Source organism: Molossus molossus, unplaced genomic scaffold, assembly GCF_014108415.1.
Source record: "Molossus molossus isolate mMolMol1 unplaced genomic scaffold, mMolMol1.p scaffold_m16_p_1, whole genome shotgun sequence".
Lineage (NCBI taxonomy): Eukaryota > Metazoa > Chordata > Mammalia > Chiroptera > Molossidae > Molossus > Molossus molossus.
Genome location: NW_023425344.1, coordinates 117,832,277 through 117,856,098, shown reverse-complemented (window position 1 = coordinate 117,856,098; position 23,822 = coordinate 117,832,277). Strand labels below are relative to the sequence as shown.

At 45.7% G+C, this 23,822-nt stretch overlaps 1 protein-coding gene across 6 annotated transcripts in view; it reads left to right on the top strand.

The window, feature by feature from the left end:
* CELF6 (CUGBP Elav-like family member 6) overlaps nucleotides 1–23,609 on the top strand; it is a 28,600-nt gene extending 4,991 nt beyond the window's left edge. Inside the window, exons 3-12 of one of the 6 annotated variants that reach the window (XM_036257267.1) lie at nucleotides 8,163–8,211; nucleotides 20,918–21,046; nucleotides 21,154–21,233; nucleotides 21,401–21,544; nucleotides 21,678–21,810; nucleotides 21,966–22,112; nucleotides 22,266–22,328; nucleotides 22,576–22,656; nucleotides 22,740–22,883; nucleotides 23,482–23,609. In XM_036257267.1, coding sequence (XP_036113160.1) covers nucleotides 8,163–8,211; nucleotides 20,918–21,046; nucleotides 21,154–21,233; nucleotides 21,401–21,544; nucleotides 21,678–21,810; nucleotides 21,966–22,112; nucleotides 22,266–22,328; nucleotides 22,576–22,656; nucleotides 22,740–22,883; nucleotides 23,482–23,609 — 1,098 coding nt within the window. Of the gene's footprint in view, nucleotides 1–8,162; nucleotides 8,212–20,917; nucleotides 21,047–21,153; nucleotides 21,234–21,400; nucleotides 21,545–21,677; nucleotides 21,811–21,927; nucleotides 22,113–22,265; nucleotides 22,329–22,575; nucleotides 22,657–22,739; nucleotides 22,884–23,481 lie in introns of all 6 variants that reach the window. The other 5 variants (XM_036257297.1, XM_036257290.1, XM_036257276.1 and 2 more) reach the window with 5 other exon arrangements.
* The last annotated feature ends 213 nt before the right edge of the window (nucleotides 23,610–23,822 follow it).

The following is a 23,822-nucleotide window of genomic DNA, read 5'->3' as shown; positions in this document are numbered from 1 at the left end:
TATGATAGTTTGAAGAAATTGGAGATATTTATCTGAGAAGACAGATTTTAGTGGGGGCTTTAATAGGGAGGCATCATAACATAATAATTAAGAGTACTAGTTTTCTAGTCTCAAAGACCTGGATTTGAATCCCAGCTCTGCCATTTACCAGTTCTGTGTCTCTGGATTACTTAGCCTCTTGATCTTCAATTTCCTCATCTATAAGGACTTGGTTATATTAACACTTAGCTCACTAGGCTATCATGAGGATTAACTGAGTCTTAGCAAGAGCCTGTCACAGAGTAGTATCTTGACAAACATTATTGTTTGGGGTGGGGTAACCACCTTCAGATTCAGAAAAGGGATTTGGTTTTCTATGAGTGGCCCCAGAGAGCAGGATCAGGATCAGGGGGTATAAAGAACAGACACACTAATTTCAGCTCAGTATGAAGAAGTCATCCCTTTCGATTGTATATGCCAAGCAATGGGACAAGCTTTGCTTAGAGCTGATCAAGCTGTTAATGGGGTGTCAGATCCTAGAACCTATCCTAGTAATTGAAGCAATTTGAGCCTCACTGTTGAAGATTCAGTATCAAGTAACACTAACTTGTCACCCTTACCAGTCCTCTGTATGCAGGCCCTGGAGTCAGGCAGACCTGGGTGTGGATCCAGACCCCACCACTCACTAACTCTGTGACATGAGCAAATCTTTATCTCTCTAAGCCTAAGTTTCCTCAGTTATAAGGTTGAACTCATAAGGCTATTATAAAAATTAAATAAACTAAGTCATGTAAAGTGCTTAACACAGTGCTTGGTAGACAATAAGCACTCAATAGTTAGCTGGTGGTGGTGGTAGTAGTAATAACAGCATTAGTAGGAGGAGGAGTAGAAGTCATCCTTCATCCAACCATAGGAGTAAATGACTTCTGCTGCTCAAATTAGAATTATCAACTGAGACAAACGAACATTTCATGTAGGAAACAGCATGGTAAAGGTGCAGAGACTAAAGGAACAAGATGGGTGTAAAATGAGGTTGGAAGTATGGGGGGAAGACTTATTAGAGAACGGGCCTGGCACAGAGAAGATCCACAGAGGGCAGTGGTTGAAGAGGAAACTTTGGAATTCAGTCTGAGGAGTTTGGACTTGATCCTGAAAGCAAATGAAAAGCACTGAAAAAAAATTCAAATGAACTTTGGGAGAACAAAACCCCTCCTCATCCAGTGACAGGGTTCCAAAAGAAAAGGGGCACCTAGAGGACTCTATGAGGCTGAGGGCACCTGACATCAAGGGTTTTAAGCCCTAGATTACTGGAATAATTTCTGGGGGAGAAAAGAGAAATAATATTGATTCTAGAACTTTAGATGTTCGAAGTCATTTAATCCTCTATGAAGAAGGTTTTGTTATTGGCATTCCCATTTTACAGGTGAAGAAATTGAGTCATAGAAAACAAGTGACTTGCCCAAGGTATGTAGCTACAAATATGAAGATCTGGGCATTGAGACCAGGTAATCTGGCTCCAGAATTCAATCACTGTCACCTGAACCAACCAGGTGACAGACAGGGTCAAAGGTTCCGGAAGTGTTGGTGACTGAAAACATTTGTGCTCCCCCCACTCCCAGCTTTCATCTGCAATCTTCCAATATAGACTGGCTTCTTCTGGCACTGCCAGGATTGGCTTTATTCACCCTCCCAGTTTAACAAAGTGAAAATTAATATTTAATTCTCCTAAATGAAAATCAATGGCTCTGTTGGCCAGCCCCAGCAATGTCCGTGCCATCAATCTTTCCTCTGGGCCTGCCAGGGGCAGCGGTAGCTTTAGTCACCTGGCCTCAAGCCCACCAGCATGGAGGGAGGAGGGTGCCCAGCTCCCTGCAAGTACTGGGTCTTGGGCACAGCTGCCATCTGCTGGAGAAGCAGGAATAAGATCAATCTGAGCTCCTGGAGACAGGAAGGTTTATCACTGGGACCAGGAGATGTTGGGTCAACTCCAAAGAGAAAGCCTAAATCCCTAAGGGAAATTTGATGGTAACTGCTGGACTGAAACCTCCTTTGTTCCCCTCCATCTGCCCCCTGCTAATTTTTGTCACCTGTCAAAGCTTGTCTCTTTATTCAAGACTTCCTTCAGACTTCAGTCATCTGTCCTATCTTCTGCAGCTTCTTCTCCATGAAATTGGAACCACTTTCTTCAGCCACACTTTAGGTTCCAGAATCTAGCTGAAGAAGGTAAAGCCCAACCTCTGCTCCACCTTCAGAAGGTGCCCTCTTAGTTGTCTCTCTCTCTGCCTATGACCTCCTTTCCCTTGGGCATCCAACCCTCAAACACTGTGAAGGAAACAGACATAATTGAGTACATTTGCTTTTGCAGGTTGTGCCCTGCACAAAACAGCTTGAGTAGAAAGAGCAAATAGGGGATAAAATCCAGCCATGCTCTACTGACCAAGCCATGCACATTGGCACAGGAATGTGTCAGTCCAGAGGATGGGGCACATTTTTTCTAACTCACACAAAGGCATTTGTATATAGCACCTACCCAGTGAGTGAGTCAGAGCCTTCGCCTTCAAGGAGCTTCCATCCCAGAAATAACTCATCGCACCTCAGTGGGTTTTACATCTGAGTGTGTAAAAGAAGTATCAGGAATGAAGAGGGAGGAGAAGCTTCATATAGGAGATGCTATCAGAGCTGAATTGTGATCATATATCATTATATTTGAGGTCCTAGAAACTTAAAAGACAACAACCACTTCTAGAATTCTGGGGACAGTGTGAGAATTGTCAGGGAAGGTGTGCAGAAAAGATGGCTAAGGCTCCATGTGAATGGAGAATATTGTGTATGCTGGGCAGCAGGAGAGGCTGAACTCACACGTTTTTTGGTTTTGTTTTGTTTTGTGTGTGTGTGTGTGTGTGTGTTTTCCTCACTCTAGGACATTTTTTTTATTTTTTGTTCAGATAGAGTGGGAGGGAGAGGGAAGAGAGAGAGAAAAACATTGACGTGAAAGGTCCACATCGAGTGGCTGTCACCTGCACAACCCAACCAGGGTGCACAACCCAACCAGGGCCGGGGACAAACTGCAACTGAGATACGTGCCCTTAGTGGGAACTGAACCCAGGTCTCTCTGGACCACAGTCCGATGCTCTACCCGCTGAGCCAAACCAGCCAGGGCAGAACTCACAAGTTTTGACTCTCCATCTTGGGATTGGGATCTTGGGCTTTACTGAGAGGCTTGCAATGGGGGAGCACTGGAATATTTCAAGCATGGAAGAGTGAGGGACTGGTTTTAAAAGATCACTCAGGCTATAGTGTGATAGTTGGGTTGGAGAGGAAGCAACATTGGAGGCAGGATGACTCTTTAGAACACTTGTTGCTTGAGTGCAGATGGATAATGACTCTGACCTGGAGCTGGGGATAGGGCAGGAATGGGAAGAAGAGGATGGACTTGAGGATATCCACATAGATTCTAGAACAAATGGAACTTGGTAGTAGATTAAATTAAGGGGGGGGGGGTGAGGAAGAACAAACTGCTGAAATGGTGACATTTGCTTTTTCTCTGCTTCACCCTTCCCTGCACCCATGACACCTCTCTTAGACTCACCATTGCTCCCTTCTTTGGAAAAGTTCTGATAAACATTCTTCCCGTGGTGGAGGAAGGGGCTGAGAGCATGAGTCCTGAGTGGAGGGAGAAGTTGGCATCAGGACAGACGAGTTTAAAGAGAGCAATACTGAGCCTAAAGGAAGAAATTTTAGGCAAGTCAGGAAGAAAGAAAGGGTAGTGTTGTCTTTCCTCTGTTAATGGGGGCAGAAGGACCAGGGCCTGTGTGTATCTGTGCTGCCATTTCATTGTCTGGAGTAGGTTTTTCTCTTCTCTTTCTGACATTGTCTCTTTTTTTTTTATCCTCACCCAAGGACATTTTTCCATTTTTTTGTTCAGACAGAGCAGGAGGGAGAGGGAGGGAGAGAGAGAGAGAAAAACATCGACGTGAAAGGGACACATCGAGTGACCACCACCCACACAACCCAACCAGGGCCGGGGATAAACTGCAACTGAGGCACGTGACCTTAGTGGGAACCGAACCCGGGTCTCTCTGGACTGCAGGCCAATGCTCTAACCACTGAGCAAAACCGGCCAGGGCTCTGACATTGTCTCTTGACTTCCCCTCTGAGTCTGGGTTCTGAAGGAGACAATGAGCTTGGACTCCACTTAAGAAACTTCAAGGAAGTAGGTGCTCAGCCAGGGGCAAGAGCTCACCTGAGGTCCCATGACAAGTTCTTGACCAAGGAGGCAATGCCTTTCTTTCTCCAAAGGAGAACCACGATTATCTCACCCCACTCCCACATCTGTCCTCTGGTTGTGGCAGAAACAAGACAGGGCAGGGTTGCCCAGGAAGTTTACGTGGGCAACCCTTTCCTCCAGCCACACAGAGTATACCTAAACCCCAGGTGTCCTCCCTAACCACTTCACAATGGAAACTGAAGGCTCAGAGCCCAATTCTGTCCTCATCCTCTTGGGCTCATCCCCTGTGGACTTCCCCAGCACATCCAAACTTCCAAACTGCCAACTTCCCCAACATCTAAGCCATAAACCTGAGAGTTATCCAACATTCACTCCTCTCCCTCAGGCTCCACACCCACCAGAATTTTAGTCCAGTTAATTCTTCCAAACATCTCTTGAATCTGTTCATTTCCTTCTGCCCTGCTCCAGGTCACCCTTGCCCTTAACCTGTATCACTGATTTTCCTGCCTCTAATCTTCCTCTTTCCAATCTTTTCTCTACATAGTGATGGCTCATGGGCTCTTTCATGAGATTATTCCCCTACTTAAACTCCTTCCCTGGATCCCGTTGCCTTTGAAATACAACAAAGTCAAAATTCCTTGTCATGGTTTTCACAACCTGTCCTGATCTGACCCCTGCCTGCCTACCTTTGTTTCATATTGTTCCTTTTGGGGGGAGGGGGGAAGCTCACATTACATCTGGTGCACCTACTAAGATCTAGCCATTGTCATTTTCACCACAACCCTGCAAAATAGGGTCATGATTCTCCGTTTTACTAATGTGGATACTGAGTTTCACAGACCTTAGAGAAGTTACCAGTGATGGAGCCAGGATTTAAATCCATGTCTACCTGATTCAAAAGTAATTTGTTCTATTTGTTCTATGCTGGCTACCTCCATGCTAGGTGCCCACCAGAACCCTTGCTCCTTATTCAGACTGGCAGCTCCCTCTCCATACCCAAAGTATCTGGGGTGCTCAGCTTCCAACCCTACTTCTCCCATTGCCTCCACATGGCCCAATGGCTCCAGTCTTGCAAATGATCCCCCAGGTCAAATCTGCCTCCTCCATGAAGTTTTCCCTGAGTCAGCCTCCCCAGCTCGAGTCAGCTTCTCCCAGAACACATTACCTTGCCCTCCTCCTAAGGCTGTGGTCCCTCTGTACCCCATTACTTGTGTCCATGTCTTAAGAACACAGTCAGGCAGCACAATACAAAAATTATCTACTTCAGTGTCAGAAAGAATGGGGGGGTGGGGGCGGAATTCCAGCTCAACTGCTTACCCACCATATAATCTTGGACAAATAATTATCCTCCCTCAGCCTCAGCTTTCTTGTGTATAATGTGGGATGATGGTATTACCTTGCAGAGAAGCTGGAAGAAATTTAGAGATGATGCATGTAAAGTGCCCAGGAAGGGCCTGGCACACACTAGGCTCTCAGCAAATGGTGGCATTATCTTCCCTTCTGTGAGACTTTAAGGACAGAGTTCCCATGGTCATTGCTGTCTCCCCTGAAGGGCCCAGCCTGGGGATCTTCAAAAAGTTCAGGGAATGCTGGTAGCATGCCAAAGTGGTGGAAAGCCTAGGTGCCCAGCCTCTGACTCCTGGACTCTGCCAGGTCCATGTAGGACATGTACATACTACCTAATGTCTACTCTCCATCAAAGGGTGGGGGAGTGGGAGAGGAGGAAAGGGATGTTTCCCAGAGCATCAGTGAGCTCTATTTCCCCCAAAAACCCAGCCTGGGGAGACAACTGCCATGGAAACAACTGCTGTCACATTGCTCGCCACTCTAGGCTCCAGGGAGAAATTCTCAGGATCTATTTAAGAGATCTATTTAATAAAATAACGATGGTCTTGCTCACCCTCATTGTCCCCCAACCCCAGGCTTCTACTCTTCTTTCCTTTTTTCCCTGCCACTCTCCTCCCTGCCTTTCCTTCCTGACCTGTTATCCACTTGTTTCTTACCCATCTCTACCAGTATTTCCCTTTCCTTGCCCCTTTCTAGATCTGTCTTTTACTGTCCCTCATCATATCTGTCTTTCCATGCCTCTTCATCTCTCCCTGTGCCTCTGCTCTCCATGGCTCTATCTCTTGGTCTCTCCTCCACAATCACAGGTGGCTATGCCCAGGGACAGGTCCTGTCCTCCTGGTCCCTGGTTTAGGCCAGTCCAGACCTGTCCAGCTCTCCCTGATCTGCTTGGACTGATCTGTCATGCTGTCTAGACTGCATCCTGAGTCCTGCTGCTATCTCAGTGCCCGCTCACAGTAGGGTACACTGCAGGTGCTCCACACAGCGGGGTGGGTGTGTCAGAGCAGATAAGAACCTGAGCCTTGGGTGAGAGGAAAACTGTACTGTTTCAGGCTTGGCCTGTTTTTCTTTCCTTTCTCTTTTTTAAATAAACCCTCCCCATTCCCTACCCTCAAATTTTATCCAAAAGAAGTTGCTCAACTGTGACTGCCAGGGCATTACCATGGTTACTGGGTAGCACTTGTGGCTATGGTAACAGGAAGCTGCCTGTTGTCTCGGCAACAAGCACATTGGTAGAGAATGAAGTGGCCCCTGACTGGTACAAAAACTGCATTTCCTGAGAGGAGGAGGTCAGATTATCATCTTCTCAGGCCAGATGGGCATCAGTACCCCTTCTTCATGACTGGGACAGCCTCTTCTTTCCTCCTGGCACTCAGATGTCTGCCCCCGACAATAATTTCTCACATCCTACGTACCCAGCCCTTGGCAGTTTACAAAGACCTTTGTGTTCCCCATTATCTCATGTGATCCCCACAACACCCATGAGAGGAAGGTGAGATGGGGATTCAGTCACAAATTCTCTCAGGGTGGTTGGGGGTTGGGAATGTGTGGGGTATAGTATATTTACATCACGTAGGAGCTTTCTTAAAATTATACAATTCCCCCAGCTTGAGAGTCTCATATAATTCCCAGGTGATTCTTATCCACCTCTGATCAGGGAACCCCTGAATTAGAAGGTAAAATAGGTTGGTGGGGGAGGGAATGGAGGAATGAGTCAAGCTGTTTTTCAGGTTTATAGCTTAGATGACTGGAAGAATCAGACTTGGGGGAAAAGATGAACTTTGGTTTGGGTTTGTCGAGTGAAAAGTGCCAGTGGGACTTTCTAGTGAGGATGTCGAGCAAGTAGCTGGGCACATGGGTCTCATGCCCAGAAGGGAGGGTGGACTGGATTTCTGAGTCATCCCTGTGGGGACAGTAGCTGAAGCTACTGGGTGTGGATGAAATTATCCAGGAAGAATGGGAGAAGTAGAATGAGCAGGCCAAGGATGATGCCCTAGAGAACTGCAACATCCTCAGGGGAAGGGGGACACAGGGAGGGGACTAAAAGGTGGACACTGTGGTGACACAGAAGCTTTGAGAAGGTTTTCTCCATTTAATAAGTTGAATGGGAGAGGGTGGCTTACTGGAAGTCATACAACCATTAAATGGCAGAGTTGGGGATAGACAGCACTAAGTCTGATTCCCAGATTGTTTAATCTAAATGACACCTAGAATCATATTCTATTTGAGGCACAAACCACAAATCTGCAATACCAATTCTACTCTCCCACCCAAAGCCTTTAAGGAAGTCCAGGAGCCAGAGGGACAGGCCTCACATGGTTCCTTTCCAGAGCCCAAGGCAAGAGAATCTCTTTAGCCTCAACAGTCTATCCTGAACTTGCCACTGAGTTTCCTATCACCCAACCCTTAAGGTTTTAAGCACCTTCTAAATGTCTTGGTTTAGGGAAGAAATCTTGGAGAAAATCTATAATCCCAGTGTGAGAGAGGTGGAGTGTGGGGTTCAAAAGATCCAGGGCTTAGATCCTGAAGAGTCCACAGATGGAGAAGCTGAGGGGTCCGAGAACCAGGCAGACATGCTGACTGGGTGTGTTGGTCCATTGTTTTTCAGATGAACCGTCCAATCCAAGTGAAGCCGGCTGCCAGTGAGGGCCGAGGAGGTAATGTCCTGCCTGACAAACCTCAGGGTATCACCCATGTAGGGTATGGTGGGTCCACTCCTGGAGCCAGTCCTATCCACAGTTTATTACTAGAACTTCCTTGGGTCAAGGGGCCACGTGGGGTCCAGAGTTGCACAGTATCAGAAACAGCTAAAGTATCCCAGCTCAGACTAAGAAGTAATGAGCCCAGGCTGTTGTAGCTCAGTTGGTTGGGCATCGTCCCATGCACCAAAGGTTGCCAGTTTGATTCCCAGTAAGGGTACATGCATTGGGTTGTGGGCTCAATCCCCAGTAGGGACATGCAGGAGGCAGACCATCTCTCTCTCTCTCTCTCTCTCTCTCTCTCTCTCTCTCTGTCTTTCTCTTTCTCTCTCTACCTTCCTCTCTTTCTAAAAATTAATTCTAAAATCTTTTTAAGGAAGGGATGAGGTCCCAGGGTTCCCAGACCCAGGGAATCAGGTAGAGCCTAAGCAGATGCTGGAGATAGAGGAATGGGGCTCTTGTCACCTTGTCCCTAGAGAAAATTCATTCCTGTTTTTCCAGGTTCTTCTTTGTTTGAAGAAAAAGGTGTTAACCTCCTTTTCCAGATTCTTCTGATTGCAGAGAACCCAGTCCACTCTGGGTTGGGCCACTCATTCCTTCACTGCAATTGTCTGGCTACTTACTCATGGTCAAAGATGAGACCAGAATAACAGACTTTGTAGACCATGTTAAGGAATTGACTCTATGCTGAAGACCATGGAAAGGCTGAAAGTTTTTTAGCTGCACTGTTTCCTGGTACAGAAAGACCAATGCTCCTTAAGAACAGGAGGGGTTGAGAGCCTGTGCTTTGTGACAACCAGCTGTGTTCTGACCAGCTTCCTTGCTAGAAAGGCAATGCTAGCATCTGGTGTCAGTTCTTGGTGTCTTTCTCACCCTTGGGTCTTACATCTGCCTATAGCCCTTCCTGATGTCTGCTGACTCTCTCCCTTAGATGAGACTCTGCCTGCTTTACCCAAGATCAACCATGGTTTCGTTAGGAGAAAGAAGCTTCCCAAGAGAGAAAATAGAATCCAATGGACAGATATTTATTGAACTAATTTTGCTTACCCTCTCAGACTTCATGCTCAGTACAAGGGGCTCTGGTAGCTCCATGGTTCTATTGAAGAGTTGGGTCTTCCAAGAAATCCCTTTTCATCCTTTTAGATTCTTGACATCTGGTATTTAATTCTCAGTTTATAGTCAAGATGTTATTATCTCTTTCTTTGCCTTGAAGAGATATTTCCAAGATTCCTTCCTCTCCTCCACACACATATTCTCCATTCCCATCTCATTCTTTCCAGACAGGTCTTTGAGAAGTTCCAGGCCACATACCAAACCTCTGGTTCACTTGTCCCAACAATTTCTGCTTGATATTCTGTTAGGCATCAAGGCCATTGTTGGCCATCTTCTGTGCTCTTCCCACAAACTCTAGACAGTCCTACAGCTGAGGGGCCAGCAGAAAGTACCTGAGTGAGCTAATAAGCAGACTGGCTGGATGGCAGTTTATTCAACCATCCAACCAACATCTTCTGAGTAACTTACTCCACATTAGAAATACAGATGTGAGTAAGGCAGACCTGGCACTTGGCTTCATGGAGCTCTGGAGTGATGAGGGGATATAGACAAGTAAACGATTGATTACAATTCAGTGTGATCCATGCTTTTCAAGTCCTGGGGATACAAACAAAGGGCACATAGCTTAGTCTGGAAGGTCAAGATGGACTCCCAGAGGTAGAGCTGAAACCTCAAGGATGAACAAGAAGTAGTTGATAGAAAAAGGAGGGGGTGGGGAGCCAGTGTTTCAGGCAAAGAGAATAACATGTCTAGAGCTGAGAAGAACATGATGCAACTTAGAGTCTGGTTCAGGAACTAAGTTCATTGTGCTGTGCTTTTTGGAGTCCAGCACAACTTGTCAGGGTGAGGGCAACTGCACGATGGAAGCCTCCATTCCAATAGTGCTTCTGCTTGGTCTAGCTAGTATGTCCTGGGCACCTGGACCCCAACCAGTGGCATCAGCCTGAGTTTTATCATTTTTCTCTTCTTTTTGTGTATGTAGCATCCTATCTCAATACCTGTTTATATTCAGAGCAGCTCAAGAGATCAGGAAAAGCAAATCTGGCTGAAAAGAGGTCTGCCTGACAGTAGAATTCATAATTTTAGTAGTTACATGTTACACAGATATTTTTTGACAAGTAATGAGTCTTAAGGAGAATATACTCCAAATGCATCCATGAATAATCCCTCTTGCAGGTTTGGATGACAAGATCCCTCAATTCCTTCCTGCTCCCACTCCAAGTTTCCAAGTGTTCCCTGCTACATATCTGAGAGAGAGGAGGCATAAGTTTGGGACCTTTATAATTTTTAAATACTTTATACCAACTGATCTATGTTAGATAATCTTGTTACTAATCAAAATGTGTTCATTTTCGTCAATGTTATCATATATCTCTTCTAAAGTGAGTTTAGCTCTCTGATGAATTTTAACAGACACTAATGCTCTAGGAACCCAACTTTTATTTTATCTTATTTTTTATTGATTTTTGAGAGAGAGAAAGGGAGAGTGAGAGAGAGATAGTTCAAACATCAATGAGAGAGAGACCTTGATTGGCTGACTCCTGCACACCTCCTACTAAGCATCAAGCCTGAAACCCAGGCATGTGCCTTGACCGGAAATTGAACTACCAGTGACCTCTTGGTGCATGGGTCAACACTCAACCACTGATCCACACCGGCAGGGCTAGACACCCAACTTTTAAAATGGTATTGGATTTTGCTATTGAAATGTAACATTTGACACTAATGTGGGATATCCTGCCCCATTCATGTCTTATCTCTATCATCCCAAACATTCTATAAACCTTCAGAGCAAATGGTTACAGCTGTCCTGATATATTTGAACCTGTGTGCCTGCATATTTTTTTTTTATCCTCACCCGAGGACATTTTTCCATTTTTTGTTTAGATACAGTGGGAGGGAGAGGGAGAGAGAGAGAGAAACATTGATGTGAAAGGGACACATCAAGTGGTTGCCACCTGCATGACCCAACCAGGATCGGGGACTAACTGCAACCGAGGTACACGCCCTTAGCGGGAACCGAAACCAGGTCTCTCTGGACCACAGGCCGAGGCTCTAACCGCTGAGCCAAACCGGCCAGGGCAAGCCTGTGTATTTTTATTATTCCTAAATTAAATCCCTTAGTTTACAGATTATTAATAATGATTTCTATATCTGATAAGAGTACTGATATTAAAGTAGACATAATTCAAGGGGTATCAAGGTAAGTATAATCTGCCAAAATTCTGCTGTTTTCTTCTGGAAGGGAGTATTAGATTTTTCTTCCTATAAAACAGGGATCACCAACTCAAATGCTATAGGAGTAAGGTAAGTAACCCTAAATGGGCAAGACTGTCATGATTTAATTAAAGTTTTACATTTTAATTATATTAAATGTTGGCAACTAACTCAATTTTTGTTGTTGTTGTTAATCCTCACCAGAAGATATTTTTCCATTGATTTTTTTTTTTTTTTTTTTTTTTTTAGATAGAGTGGAAGAGAGGGAGGGAGAGAGAAAGAGAGAAACATCAATGTAAGAGAGACACATCAAGTGGTTGCCTCACACGTGACCCCAACCAGGGCCAGGAATTGAACCTGCAACCCTTAGGTCCTGTGGAACAGTGCTCTAACTGCTGAGCCAAACCAGCCGGGGACTAACTCAATTTTTGTAATATGTTTTTATTGATCTTTCAAAGAAAGAGAGAGCTAGAAACATCAATGTGATCCCTCTACTGGGGATTGAGACTGTAACCCAGGTATGTGCCCTGACCGGGAATCTAACTGGGACCTCTCAGTTCATGGGACAATACTCAATCCACTGAGCCACACTGGCTGGGCCTAACTCAATTTTTAAAGTGAACCAGCACTATGAGTGTCTAACCAAACCTATCAGGTTTGCTTCTTTGGACCAAATACTTCCATTTTTTTTCATCTGCCATACGGGATTATTCTACTGTACACAAAAAATGGTTGCTTTACATTCTGTCTCTTGAATTGTTATGCCAATGCAACAGAGTAGTATTTCTCTTATTTTTAATAAATAGACATGAGGTTTGTGGTTGAAATAACCTTCATTTTAGCCCAGTGGTTAGAGCATCAGCCCATGGAACAAAGGGTCACAGATTTGATTCCCGGTCAAGGGACATGTACCTGGATTGCAGATAGTATCCCCACCTAAGTCAGATCCCCACCTTAGTTGGATCCCCACCCTAGTCGGGGTTGTGTGGGAGGCAACCAATTGATCTCTCTCTCTCTCTCCTTCCCTCCCTTCCACTCTAGCTAAAAAAAATCAATGAAAAAAATATTCTTAGCCCTGGCCGGTTTGGCTCAGCGGTTAGAACATCGACCTGTGGTCCAGAGACACCCGGGTTCTCTTCCCGCTAGGGGCACGTGCCTCGGTTGCAGTTTGTCCCTGGCGGGTGCCAGCCACTCAATGTGTCCCTTTCACATCGATGTTTCTCTCTCTCTCTCTCCCCCTCTCTCTCTCTTCCTCTCTCTCTCTCTTCCTCCCACTCTATCTGAACAAAAAATGGAAAAATGTCCTCGGGTGAGGATAAATATATATATATATATATATATATATATATATATATATATATATATATTCTCAGATAAAGAGTAACAAAAAAAGAAAGAAAACTATATTTTAACCACATTGTATATTGTATTACTTTTAGAAGATATCGGTAACATAAGTATCATTCAATGCTTACAATGCAATAATAGTAGCAACACAAAAGGATTTGCCTGATAGAAAGTGCTAGGGTGCCCTGACCGGTTTGGCTCAGCGGTTAGAGCATTGGCCTGCGGTCTGGAGAGACCCGGGTTTGGTTCCTGCTAAGGGCACAAACTTCCGTTGCAGTTTGTCCCCAGCCCTGGTTGGGTTGTGTGGGTGGCAACCACTCGATATGTCCCTTTCATGTCGATGTTTCTCTCTCTCTTTCTCCTTCCCACTCTATCTGAACAAAATATCGAAAAATATCTTTGGGTGAAGATAAAAGAAAAGAAAAGAAAGTGCAAGGGTTCTCTTCTTCCATGGACATCCCCAGCCTTGTAGTCATCCAGGTTTTTATGGACTATATTTAATATTTCCAAGCCAGTTGCCATAAATTCTGCAGCTAAATTCACAGTTCATATACTCCAAACTCCATTCTTATATTTTATATCCTGGGGCATTGAGTAGTATACTCTTAAAGGAAAATACATCAAATGTTCCTAAATAAAATTATCTCCTAATATACTGAAGACTCTCATTTCTACCATAAATATACATAGTGCTAAAATTTTTCCCTCGGCATTTGGGTTTATTTGAATGTAAACATCAAAATGTTGGCCTGCATAAAAATTCAAGGTTCATATATTTCAAAATGTTAACCTCAAATTATATGAGGTCAGAGCTAGAGACCCCAAATCTCTCAGACAATGGTAACTAAATAGGTCTATTTTATTTGCTCTTCAGCATGAAGACTATGGTTGATTTTTTCCCCTAACTTACAGTATTTCAACTATGGAAGTACTAAAAAAAATAAATGATAAGTACCAATCTCATAAGAAAAGCATTTTTCAGCCCTAAGACAAAATCTTCAAAAATCGTTGAACTCCAGTATATTCTTTTCTTTCTTTCACATTTCATAGCATAAAATCAATAAAGTCATAAATCACAACGGTGATTATTCTGCTTGTTCCATTCCCCAACTTTGCTATATTTTTTGCTCAGCAAATATGTCTGTATCCAAGATTTCTAAGGTTAACTAATCAATCCATGCACTCTTTTCACTTTTCTTAAAGACTTTTTATTGATTTTAAGAGAAAGGGGGAGAGAAACATCTATGTGAGAGCAGTGAGATATCAATCAGCTGCCTCCCATATGCCCCCCAGGGGGGCATCAAGCCGAAGCCTAGGCATATACCTTGACCTGGAATCGAACTGTCAATCCCTCAGTGCACAGGATGATACCCAACCAACTGAGCCACACCAGCCAGGGCTAAAATTTTATTTTTTAACTAAAATTTTAAACATTTTCTGAGGTGAGGCATCTCATTTTTAATTTTGAAATTTGTTTTAACTCGAAATCCAATTATTTATCTTCATATCAACCCATCCTATAATTGTTTAAGTAATTTCTGCCTGAATTTGCAAGGGCTTATTTAAATATTAGCTTATATTTTGAGTACTAAACATAAATTATTATCTAACTAGGTGAGCCATCTTTTCCAAATTTTCCTAGGATTCTATTTTATTCAGTGTTTAACAACTAAACTTTAAGTTCAAGTTAAATTTTGAGCTAGAATTTTTAGCATTTCGTTATAGTAGAACATGTCCTCTGACTGAAATCAAATATGAACCTTCACAACTACTATTCTATCAGTCAGTTCACATTGATATCTGTCTTTGATCCTTATACTTATTTAATTCTAAAAAGTGTTCTTCCGACTAAGACCTAGCTGGATAAGTTTCACAGTACCATTTAAGACTTGACTCAAGTTAACATTTCACTTCCTGAAATGCATTCTACCTCCAAAGGTAAAAAGAAGTGTTTCCTTCAGCTTGACTCAGACACCCAGAGCTGAGTGCTGTAACACTTTTAGGCCACTCTTACAAGCCCTTCAGGAACAGGTGTACAACCTACAAAAGAAAAGGCATCTTGGAAGCTGAGATCATTCTCTTTTTTATTTTTATTTTTCTTTATTGAATTTAGAGAGACAGGAAGGGAGAAGGAGAGATAGAAACATCAATGAGAGAGAATACTGATTGGCTGCTCACTGGGGGTTGGGCCCACAACCTGGGCATGTGCCCTAACTGGGAATCAAACCGGTGACCTCCTGGTGCATGGGTGGATGCTCAACCACTGAGCCACACCAGCCAGGAAAGATCATTCTCTTTTAAGGGAACCTAGATGCCATCCTGGGATTACCTTTCTTGTTCACCACCTGTTTCTCCTGGATTAGAATGATGACACAGTTCTTCCTTGTTCTAATTCCCTATTTCTTAGCCATCCTTAAAGCTCTTCTTTACCTTATTTTATTTTATTTTTTAATTGTGGTAAAAAAGATAACAAACTTCACTATCTTTACCTTCTTTAAAAATTATTTTTATTTTTTAATTGTGGTAAAAAAGAGATAACAAACTTTACTATCTTTACCTTTTTTTTTTTTTTAATCCTCACCCAAGGACACTTTTCCATTTTTTGTTCAGATAGAGTGGGAGGCTAGAGAGAGGAAGAGAAAGAGAGAAAAACATCGACGTGAAAGGGACACATTGAGTGGCTGCCTCCCACACAACCCAACCAGAACCGGGGACAAACTGCAACCAAGGTACATGCCCTTAGCAGGAACCGAACCTGGGTCTCTCTGGACTGCAGGCCGATGCTCTAACCACCAAGCCAAACTGGCCAGGGCAATCTTTACCATTTTTAAGTGTACAGTTCAGTAATATTAACTATATTCACATTGTGTGCAGCCAATCTTCAGAACTTTTCATCTTACAAAATTCAAACTTTGAACCCATTAAACAGTAACTCCTGTTCACCCTCCCTCAAGCCTCTGAGAACTATCATTCTACTTTCTGGTTTTACAAGTTTGACTACTCTGAATTCATTATATAGGTGGAATCATTCAGTATTTGTCTTTGTGATTGGCTTATTTCACTTAGCATAATGTCCTCAAGATTTATCGACATTGTGGCATATGTCAGAATTTCCTTCCTTTCTTTTTTTCAATTTTTATTAATTTATTTTTGTTACAGATGTTTCTTCTTTTTCCCCCTAGACACCTGCCTCCCCAGAATTTCCTTCCTTTTAAAGGCTGAATAATATTCCAATGTATGTATATACCACCTTTTGTTTATGCTTTTATTGGTTGATAGACATTTGGATTGCTTCCTATTATGAATAATGCTACAGCAAACATGAATGCACAAATATCTCTTTGAGATCTTGTTTTCAATTCTTTAGGGTATGTACCCAGACTGGTTTGCTAGATCACGATAGTTCTATATATTTTTTGAGGAACCACCCTACTGGTTTTCACAGCAACTATATCATTTTACATTCCCACTAACAGTGCACAAGGGTTGCAATTTCTCTACATCCTTGCCAACAACACTAGTTTTCTTGTTTTGTTTTTTATAACAGTCAGGTGGACATGTGCCCTGACCAGGAATCAAAATAGCAACTTTTTAGTGCAAGGGATAACACTCAACCGAGCACACTGATACAACTTGCTTCTTTTTCAAGATTGCTTTGGCTATTCAGTCTCTTGAGATGCCATATGAATTTTAGAATGGATTTTTCCTTCTGCAAGAAATGCCTTTGGGATTTTGATAGGGATTACATTAAATCTGTAGATCACTTTGGGTAGTGTTAACATCTAACAATATCAAGTCTTTCAATCCATAAACGGGCTGTCTTCCATTTATTTGTATCTTGTTTAATTTCTTTCAGCAACATTTTGTAGTTTTCAGGGTACGAGTCTTTTGCCTCCTTGGTTAAGTTCATTCCTAAGTATTTTATTCTTTTTGATACTACTATATGTGAATTATTTTCTTAATTTCCTTTTCAGATTGTTCACTACTGGTATATAGAAACACAACTGACTTTTGTTTGTTAATTTTGTATTCTGCAATTTTGCTTAATTTGTTTATTAGTTCTAGGAGGAATGTGTGTCTGTGCAATTAAAGCCCTTCTTGATGCTCATCAGATTTGGCCAGAAGACTGTTTGCCCTAGATGTTTCCTTCACATTCATTCCCAGTGTTCCTTGGCTCCTTTATGTTTCAGTTATCCCTAAAAACATTAGGAGAGAGTTGCTTTACTCCAAATGCTGCCACCAGCAGAACCTCCTGGGTTGGTCTTTGGAAGGAAAGGTAGATCAGTATTTTTAGGATGTATTTGGAGGTTGGTGGTTGGTATCCCAATGCTGAAACCTTGCCCCTACACTGTTTATACAATTGTGATATCCTACATAGAGGTGAATGAGCGTGAGGAACTCAGAATTCAGAAACTTCGGCACCTCAGGAATTCCTCTGGGACATCTTGAGGCAAGACCTCTTTCCTTGAATAGCATCTTGGTGCCATTCCTGAGGAAGATGGAGTGGACTGACCCTGTACTCTCAACCTCCTCATTTGCTGTATGACCAGCTTCATGGAGATGGGACTCTTGGGCCCAAAAAACTTGGTTTGGTTTCAAAAAAGTATTTGGTAGAAGAGCAAGGAGTACACATTGGTTGCCAACAGGAAAATGCAGTTATACCATTTAATTGTGTGTCTTTCTAACTCTGTCTCAGCTCCATGTTGATGCTATCTTTCAATTCCTCCCACTTCAGGAAGGTTGAGCCTCCCTATTTAATATTCCTGTCTTTCTAGGGACCTATCCTCCCACCACCCATGGGAGGCTTTTATTCAGATATTTCTGACCTACCTCTTACAAACTCCCCCCCCCCTTTATTTATTTATTTTTTTACCAAACTGGTGGAGTTTGACCTAGGGGAAATTGAATTATCTCAGCTAAATCACATCATTATCTCTCCCTGGGGTCATTGATCCGCCCTCCAAATCTTGAGGGCTATGGATTTGGGGACTGTTCTCAGGGGTCTAGCTTATACGTCTCTTTCACCAGGTCTCTTAAGAAATGTATCCCACCATTTCAGAATCACCTAAGGTTTACAGTGACTGTGACCCAGATCATCCTCCTGCCAAACACCATTCGGTTCCCTGTAAAATGGCAGAGAATACTAGGATTCAAGGTGATACCTAGGAAACAGGCAGCACAGAGCCCAGCCTGTACCCTAGCCTCATTTCAATTTCAAATTCTATACAGCCAGTAGCCCAGAACCATAGAGCCCATGCATTGTAATGGAAATGGAAATTTGTAACTTGAGAGACTCTCACTGGAAAAGAAAGATCATAGAATTTTGTTGTCTGTGACATGACCTTGAACTGACAACCATCTGCAGAAAAAACAAGAGGAAGAGCAGATGAAAGGTCAGACTACTGTCCACACAACTCTCTTTCCTATCCTGGGGGCTCTATCTTAGCCTTGACATCTCTTTCCCTACCTAGGACTATCTGAATGCTGGTCCATGTGGCATGACTTCTTACCTAGGTACAATCACTATCTTGTAGACCCTTCCCAAGGACACAGCTGCACTATAAATTAGGGCATCATGAAGCCCCTTTAAGCCTTAGGACTGTGGAGACCCTAGGATTTTCTCCAACCCCTCCTGGGCCTTCTGCAGCCACATGGGCACACTTAAGTGTCCTAACTCAGACCAATGACACAGTCTTCTGAGGTTTGATTCCCTGACCAAATGAGGCCTGTCCTCTGATGAAAAGGCAAAGCCACCAACATTATACTGTCAAAAGATTCATGAGACCTTTCCTGTTTTCTCAGGTTCCTAAATAAGATGATCACAGATCTCTTATACATCCTCTGGAACTCTGTTCTTTGTCTTTTAGGTCAGTAGTTTTCAAAGAAGTTTCCTTGAAGCTCTGTCTAGGGGGCACTAGGGGAAGATGAAGCAAGAGGAACTCCAGCACGCGCACGCACGCACACACACACACACACACACACACACACACACACCACATATTTCTGACTTTGTTCAAGAGCACTTTTGCTTTTCTCCTATATTTTGAATTTCATCCTAATATTTTATTAGAACAATGAATTCCACAGCTTTTTTTTTTTCTTTAATCCTCACCTAAGGATATTTTTTCATTTATCTTCAGACAGAATGAGAGGGAGAGGGAGAGGGAGAGGGACACCAATGTGAGAGAGACACATCGACTGGTTGCCTCCCACGCAATTCAACCGGGGGTTGGGGACCGACCGCAATAAAGGTATGTGCCCTTGACCGGAATTGAAACTGTGACTCTTTGGTCCATGGGCCGATACTCCAACTGCTGAGCCAAACCGGCCAGGGCTCCAGTTTTTTTAAAAGGTTGAGAAACCAGTGATATGTTCCAATGGCTAACACTCCCAGAAGTGAAGCACACTCACCAAATTGTATTCTCACCGCAGAAGGTCAGCGCCTCCTCTAGAATTCTTGCCACAAGTACATTATCCATCTCTTCTCCCTCAGGATGGCTGGGCAGTAATTCTCTGGAAAAATTCTACTGAAACACATTATGCCTATCCTACATAAACTGTAACCTCACCCTCCATACAGACATGGCATTGACAGACACCTCAGGGTACCCAGGGCATCCTAGGCTGAACCCCACACCATCTGGGTGAAATATAGACACATACATAGCCTTTGTTGAAAATTCCTTCCACTGCTAACTTCAGGCAGTCTGTACTTCCTTTTGACCCTCACCAGCCATGCTCCCTTGTGCCCAGGATCTAAGGACCCCCATCGGCTTAGCCATTCTTGTTAAGGAGTAAAGGAGTTTGGGATAGGTTTTCTTGGGCTCCAGGACCTTGAAGGTAAAGCCTGGAGCCAGATTCCCATCCACTTCTTCTTTCCCAACTTGTATCACCTAGAGAAAGCCCCCATCCCAAATTCAGAGCCTTACATTGATGCAGGAAAGAGCAGGGCTTTGACAGCAGGCCCTGTGGACTGGACCTCTCTACCCCAGGCTCCTGAATAGTGCTCCTGAGGCCTGACTTGCTGGATGTGCAGTTAAGCCCTGGTCTCCAGCCCCAGCTCTCTAGCTTTCTTCAAGGGACACAGGCCCAGCATGCAGTCCCTTTCCTGGCATCTCTGCCACTCGCAGAGGAAGGGTGGACACAGAGAGGTATCAGACCTGTTCTCAGGTAGCCATCCAGGTCTATCGGCAGAACTTGTTCTCCCTGGAGAGGGATCAGGGCAGGAGAACAGGGGAAGTCAGAAAGGAGGCAGCAGGGCTCAGTGAGGGCCCTGGCAGCTCAGTGAGGGAAGGAAGTGGTGGAGGTGGGAAGTAAGGAAAGGGGTCAGGGGAAGTGGTGGAGGTGGAAGTAAGGAAAGTGTAGTGGGAAAATGCTAATGCTGGAGGCTCAGGAACCCAAGCTTTCCGCCCTCTTTAGGTCTTTGGGGGCACCCAAATTGAGTTTAGTGCTGGGGTTGGGGAGTCATCATTCCAGAGCTCAGTGTCTGGGAATGAAGCACTATGACCAGACAACTGCTTCTGGTGCTTTTTGACCCAGAACCCTCAATCTGAGCAGGAAGGGACATTGATTCTACCCACTGCCATCAGGCTAACCCACAAGGGTATATTTCTCTTCTCCAGACCCAGTCTGAATACAAAGGCCTTCTCTGAGGCCCTGCTCCCTTAACAGGGCTGAAGTGATCCAAAATAGCCTTTCCCAAACTTTAAGAACAGAAAGGTCATATATAAAACATGCATACAGGGCTCTAACCCAACCAAAGATATCAACTGAATCAATTTCCACAAGAGCAACACTGAGTCTTTCTGGGTTTTGTCAGGAACCAAGGTTTCCTGATGGAAATCTGGGTTGAATTTGTTTCCTCCATATCTATCTGTAGGTCATCCTGCCCCTCAAAGAAACCCAGCCTTTTAGCCCCAGGACCTTCTCATCCCCTACATCTCTTCTGAGTTAGGCTGTAGATGGCTCCCTTTCTAAGTTCCTCTGGCTACTCTGGGGAGTCCAGGAAGACTTGGGGTCCCTAAATCACTCCTGGATTTGTCCCCAGAGGACCGAAAGCTGTTTGTGGGGATGCTGGGGAAGCAGCAGGGTGAGGAGGACGTCAGACGCCTGTTCCAGCCCTTTGGCCATATTGAGGAGTGCACTGTCTTGCGAGGCCCGGATGGCACCAGTAAAGGTGACTTGAGCTACCCTGGGATTTCCTGGTGAATCTGCCTCTCTCTGGGCCACATGACCCTTTGGCCCCTGTGGCCTGAGCTACCCAATCCCTCTATCCTGCCCCAGGCTGTGCCTTTGTGAAGTTTGGGAGTCAGGGGGAAGCTCAGGCGGCCATCCAGAGTCTGCACGGCAGCCGGACCATGGCGGTGAGGGCGGGCAAAGGGGCCGAGGGTGAGACCAGTGGGGTGGGGACGGGCTCCTCCTCCCCACTTACCGTCAGTGCCCTAGGAAAGGGCCTGATGCTCAAGGCACTCAGCCCAGGTCCAAGACTGGAGTCTGGACCGGTCACCGCGGCTTCTCCTGCCCTACTCAGGGTGCCTCATCCAGCCTCGTGGTCAAGCTGGCTGACACAGACCGGGAGCGCGCGCTGCGTCGGATGCAGCAGATGGCGGGCCAGCTCGGCGCCTTCCACCCCGCGCCGCTGCCTCTTGGGGCCTACGGAGCCTACACCACGGCGGTGGGTGCCCGGCCCCTGGAAGGCGCGGCGGACTGGCGGCGGGTGGGCCAGGCCGTGGGCCAGGCCGGGGTCGGGAGCTGGGGCAGCTGTCCGCCGCTGGGCCATCCATGGCTGCCCTTCTTCCCTCCCAAAGATCCTGCAGCACCAAGCGGCCCTGCTGGCGGCGGCACAGGGCCCAGGTCTAGGCCCTGTGGCCGCAGTGGCCGCTCAGATGCAACACGTGGCGGCCTTCAGCCTAGTAGCCGCGCCGCTGCTACCGGCGGCAGGTAGAGAGCAGGGGGCGGGGCCGCGGCGGGGAGGGGCAAGGTGGGGCGGGGAGGGGCAAGGTGGGGCGGGGAGGGGCAAGGTGGGGCGGGGAGGGGCAAGGTGGGGCGGGGAGGGAGACTGTGGCCTAAATCTGCCACCTCTTCCCCACCTGTAGCGAACTCCCCTCCCGGCGGCAGCCCGGGCACAATTTCGGGTCTCCCGGCACCCATCGGAGTCAATGGATTCGGCCCCCTAACTCCTCAGACCAGCGGGCAGCCGGGCTCCGACGCCCTCTACAATAATGGGCTGTCCCCTTACCCAGGTGGGCCCCCCCGCTCCGCCAACATCTCCCCGAAATGGAGTGGGGAGCGGGGGAAGCGGGGGGGGGGGGATTTCTTCTCTTTCCATGTTGCCTTTGACTCGACCCTGCCCACCAGCGGCCTTCATTGTGGCCTTTGCACCTCTTTCTCCCCAGCCCAGAGCCCCGGCTTGGCTGACCCCCTGCAGCAGGCCTACGCTGGAATGCACCAATATGCAGGTTTCACTGGACTCTACGCAGCCTGGGAGGGTTTGAAGGGTCCCAGAAAGGAATAGGGAAATGAGGGCGGGGGTGATCTTTTATAAGGAGGCAACCTTCCCATCCCCCAACCCCTGAGCCCAGAACCACCTCTCTAAGGGTGAGGGTTACCGTGAACTGGGCTGAACTGGTCAGTGGTGGCCAGGCAGATGTGGCCTTGCTTGAGGGGCTCCTGGGGTTCACTGCCCACTCCCACCTCTGTCTCCAGCAGCCTACCCGTCGGCCTATGCCCCAGTGAGCACAGCTTTCCCCCAGCAGCCTTCAGCCCTGCCCCAGCAACAAAGAGAAGGTGAGGGAAAGGGCTGGAGATCAGGGCCTGGTGGGGCTGGACTCAGGGTCCCTCTCCTGAACCAACTGCTACTGTTCCTGCAGGCCCTGAAGGCTGTAACCTGTTCATCTATCACCTGCCTCAGGAGTTTGGTGATGCAGAACTCATACAGACATTTCTGCCCTTTGGAGCTGTTGTCTCTGCCAAAGTCTTTGTGGATCGAGCCACCAATCAGAGCAAGTGTTTCGGTAAGCTGAGCCCTATCCCTGGGCCTCTCCCACTTCCAACTCTTACAGACCCTAAGATTATTCCTCCATAAGTCAATGATTCCCAAAGACTGAGCATATAGCACAAAGCAGGGTCACAGACCAGTGTGGGGCTAAGCCCAGACCAGCAACAAGTCTAGTTCAGGATTGTCTGGGAAGGTCAGGTATCTGGAAGATGTTTGACCAGGTCAGGCTTTAGAGTCTAGCCAAGACAGGTGGTGTCTGGGCCTGGGACCAGAGATCCCTTCCAACTCCAACTGCACTTCAGAGGACCAGAACGGGGGCTATGGAGGGAGAGAGTCAACCCATGCTAGGGAAAGACCAGGAGACACCCCAACCAACACACACACACTCCGAATTGCTTCCTGTTTTTCCAAGACTGACGCTTTTATATTATTCAGGCCATTTGCCCATGTAAGTATAAGTGTGTGTGTACGTGTACGTACCAACATTGGAGGGTGGATGGGGTAGATGTTTGATGTAACTGGTCTGAAGGGCAGGGAGAAGAAGTGGCTGGTCAGAGAGAAAGGAGGCCCTGCCAGGCAGAGTTCCCAGCTAACCTCTGTGCCCAAACCCCCAGGGTTTGTTAGCTTTGACAATCCAACCAGTGCCCAGACAGCTATTCAGGCCATGAATGGCTTTCAAATTGGCATGAAGAGGCTCAAGGTCCAGCTAAAGAGGCCCAAGGATGCCAACAGGCCTTACTGATCTGCTCTCACTGACCAGCCACAGAAAGGTGAGTCCTTGGTGGACCCCAGGCAGATGGGGTCTGAGTAATGGAGGCCCTCTCAGTTTTTTGTTCTTTTTGGGATGTTGGGGCATACATCTCTGAAAAAGTCTGGGAGAGAAGAGCAAGGAGTTAAGGGGAATCCTTCATTGGAGACTATGTTTTTCCTTCAATTCAAGGACTGAGAAAAATTA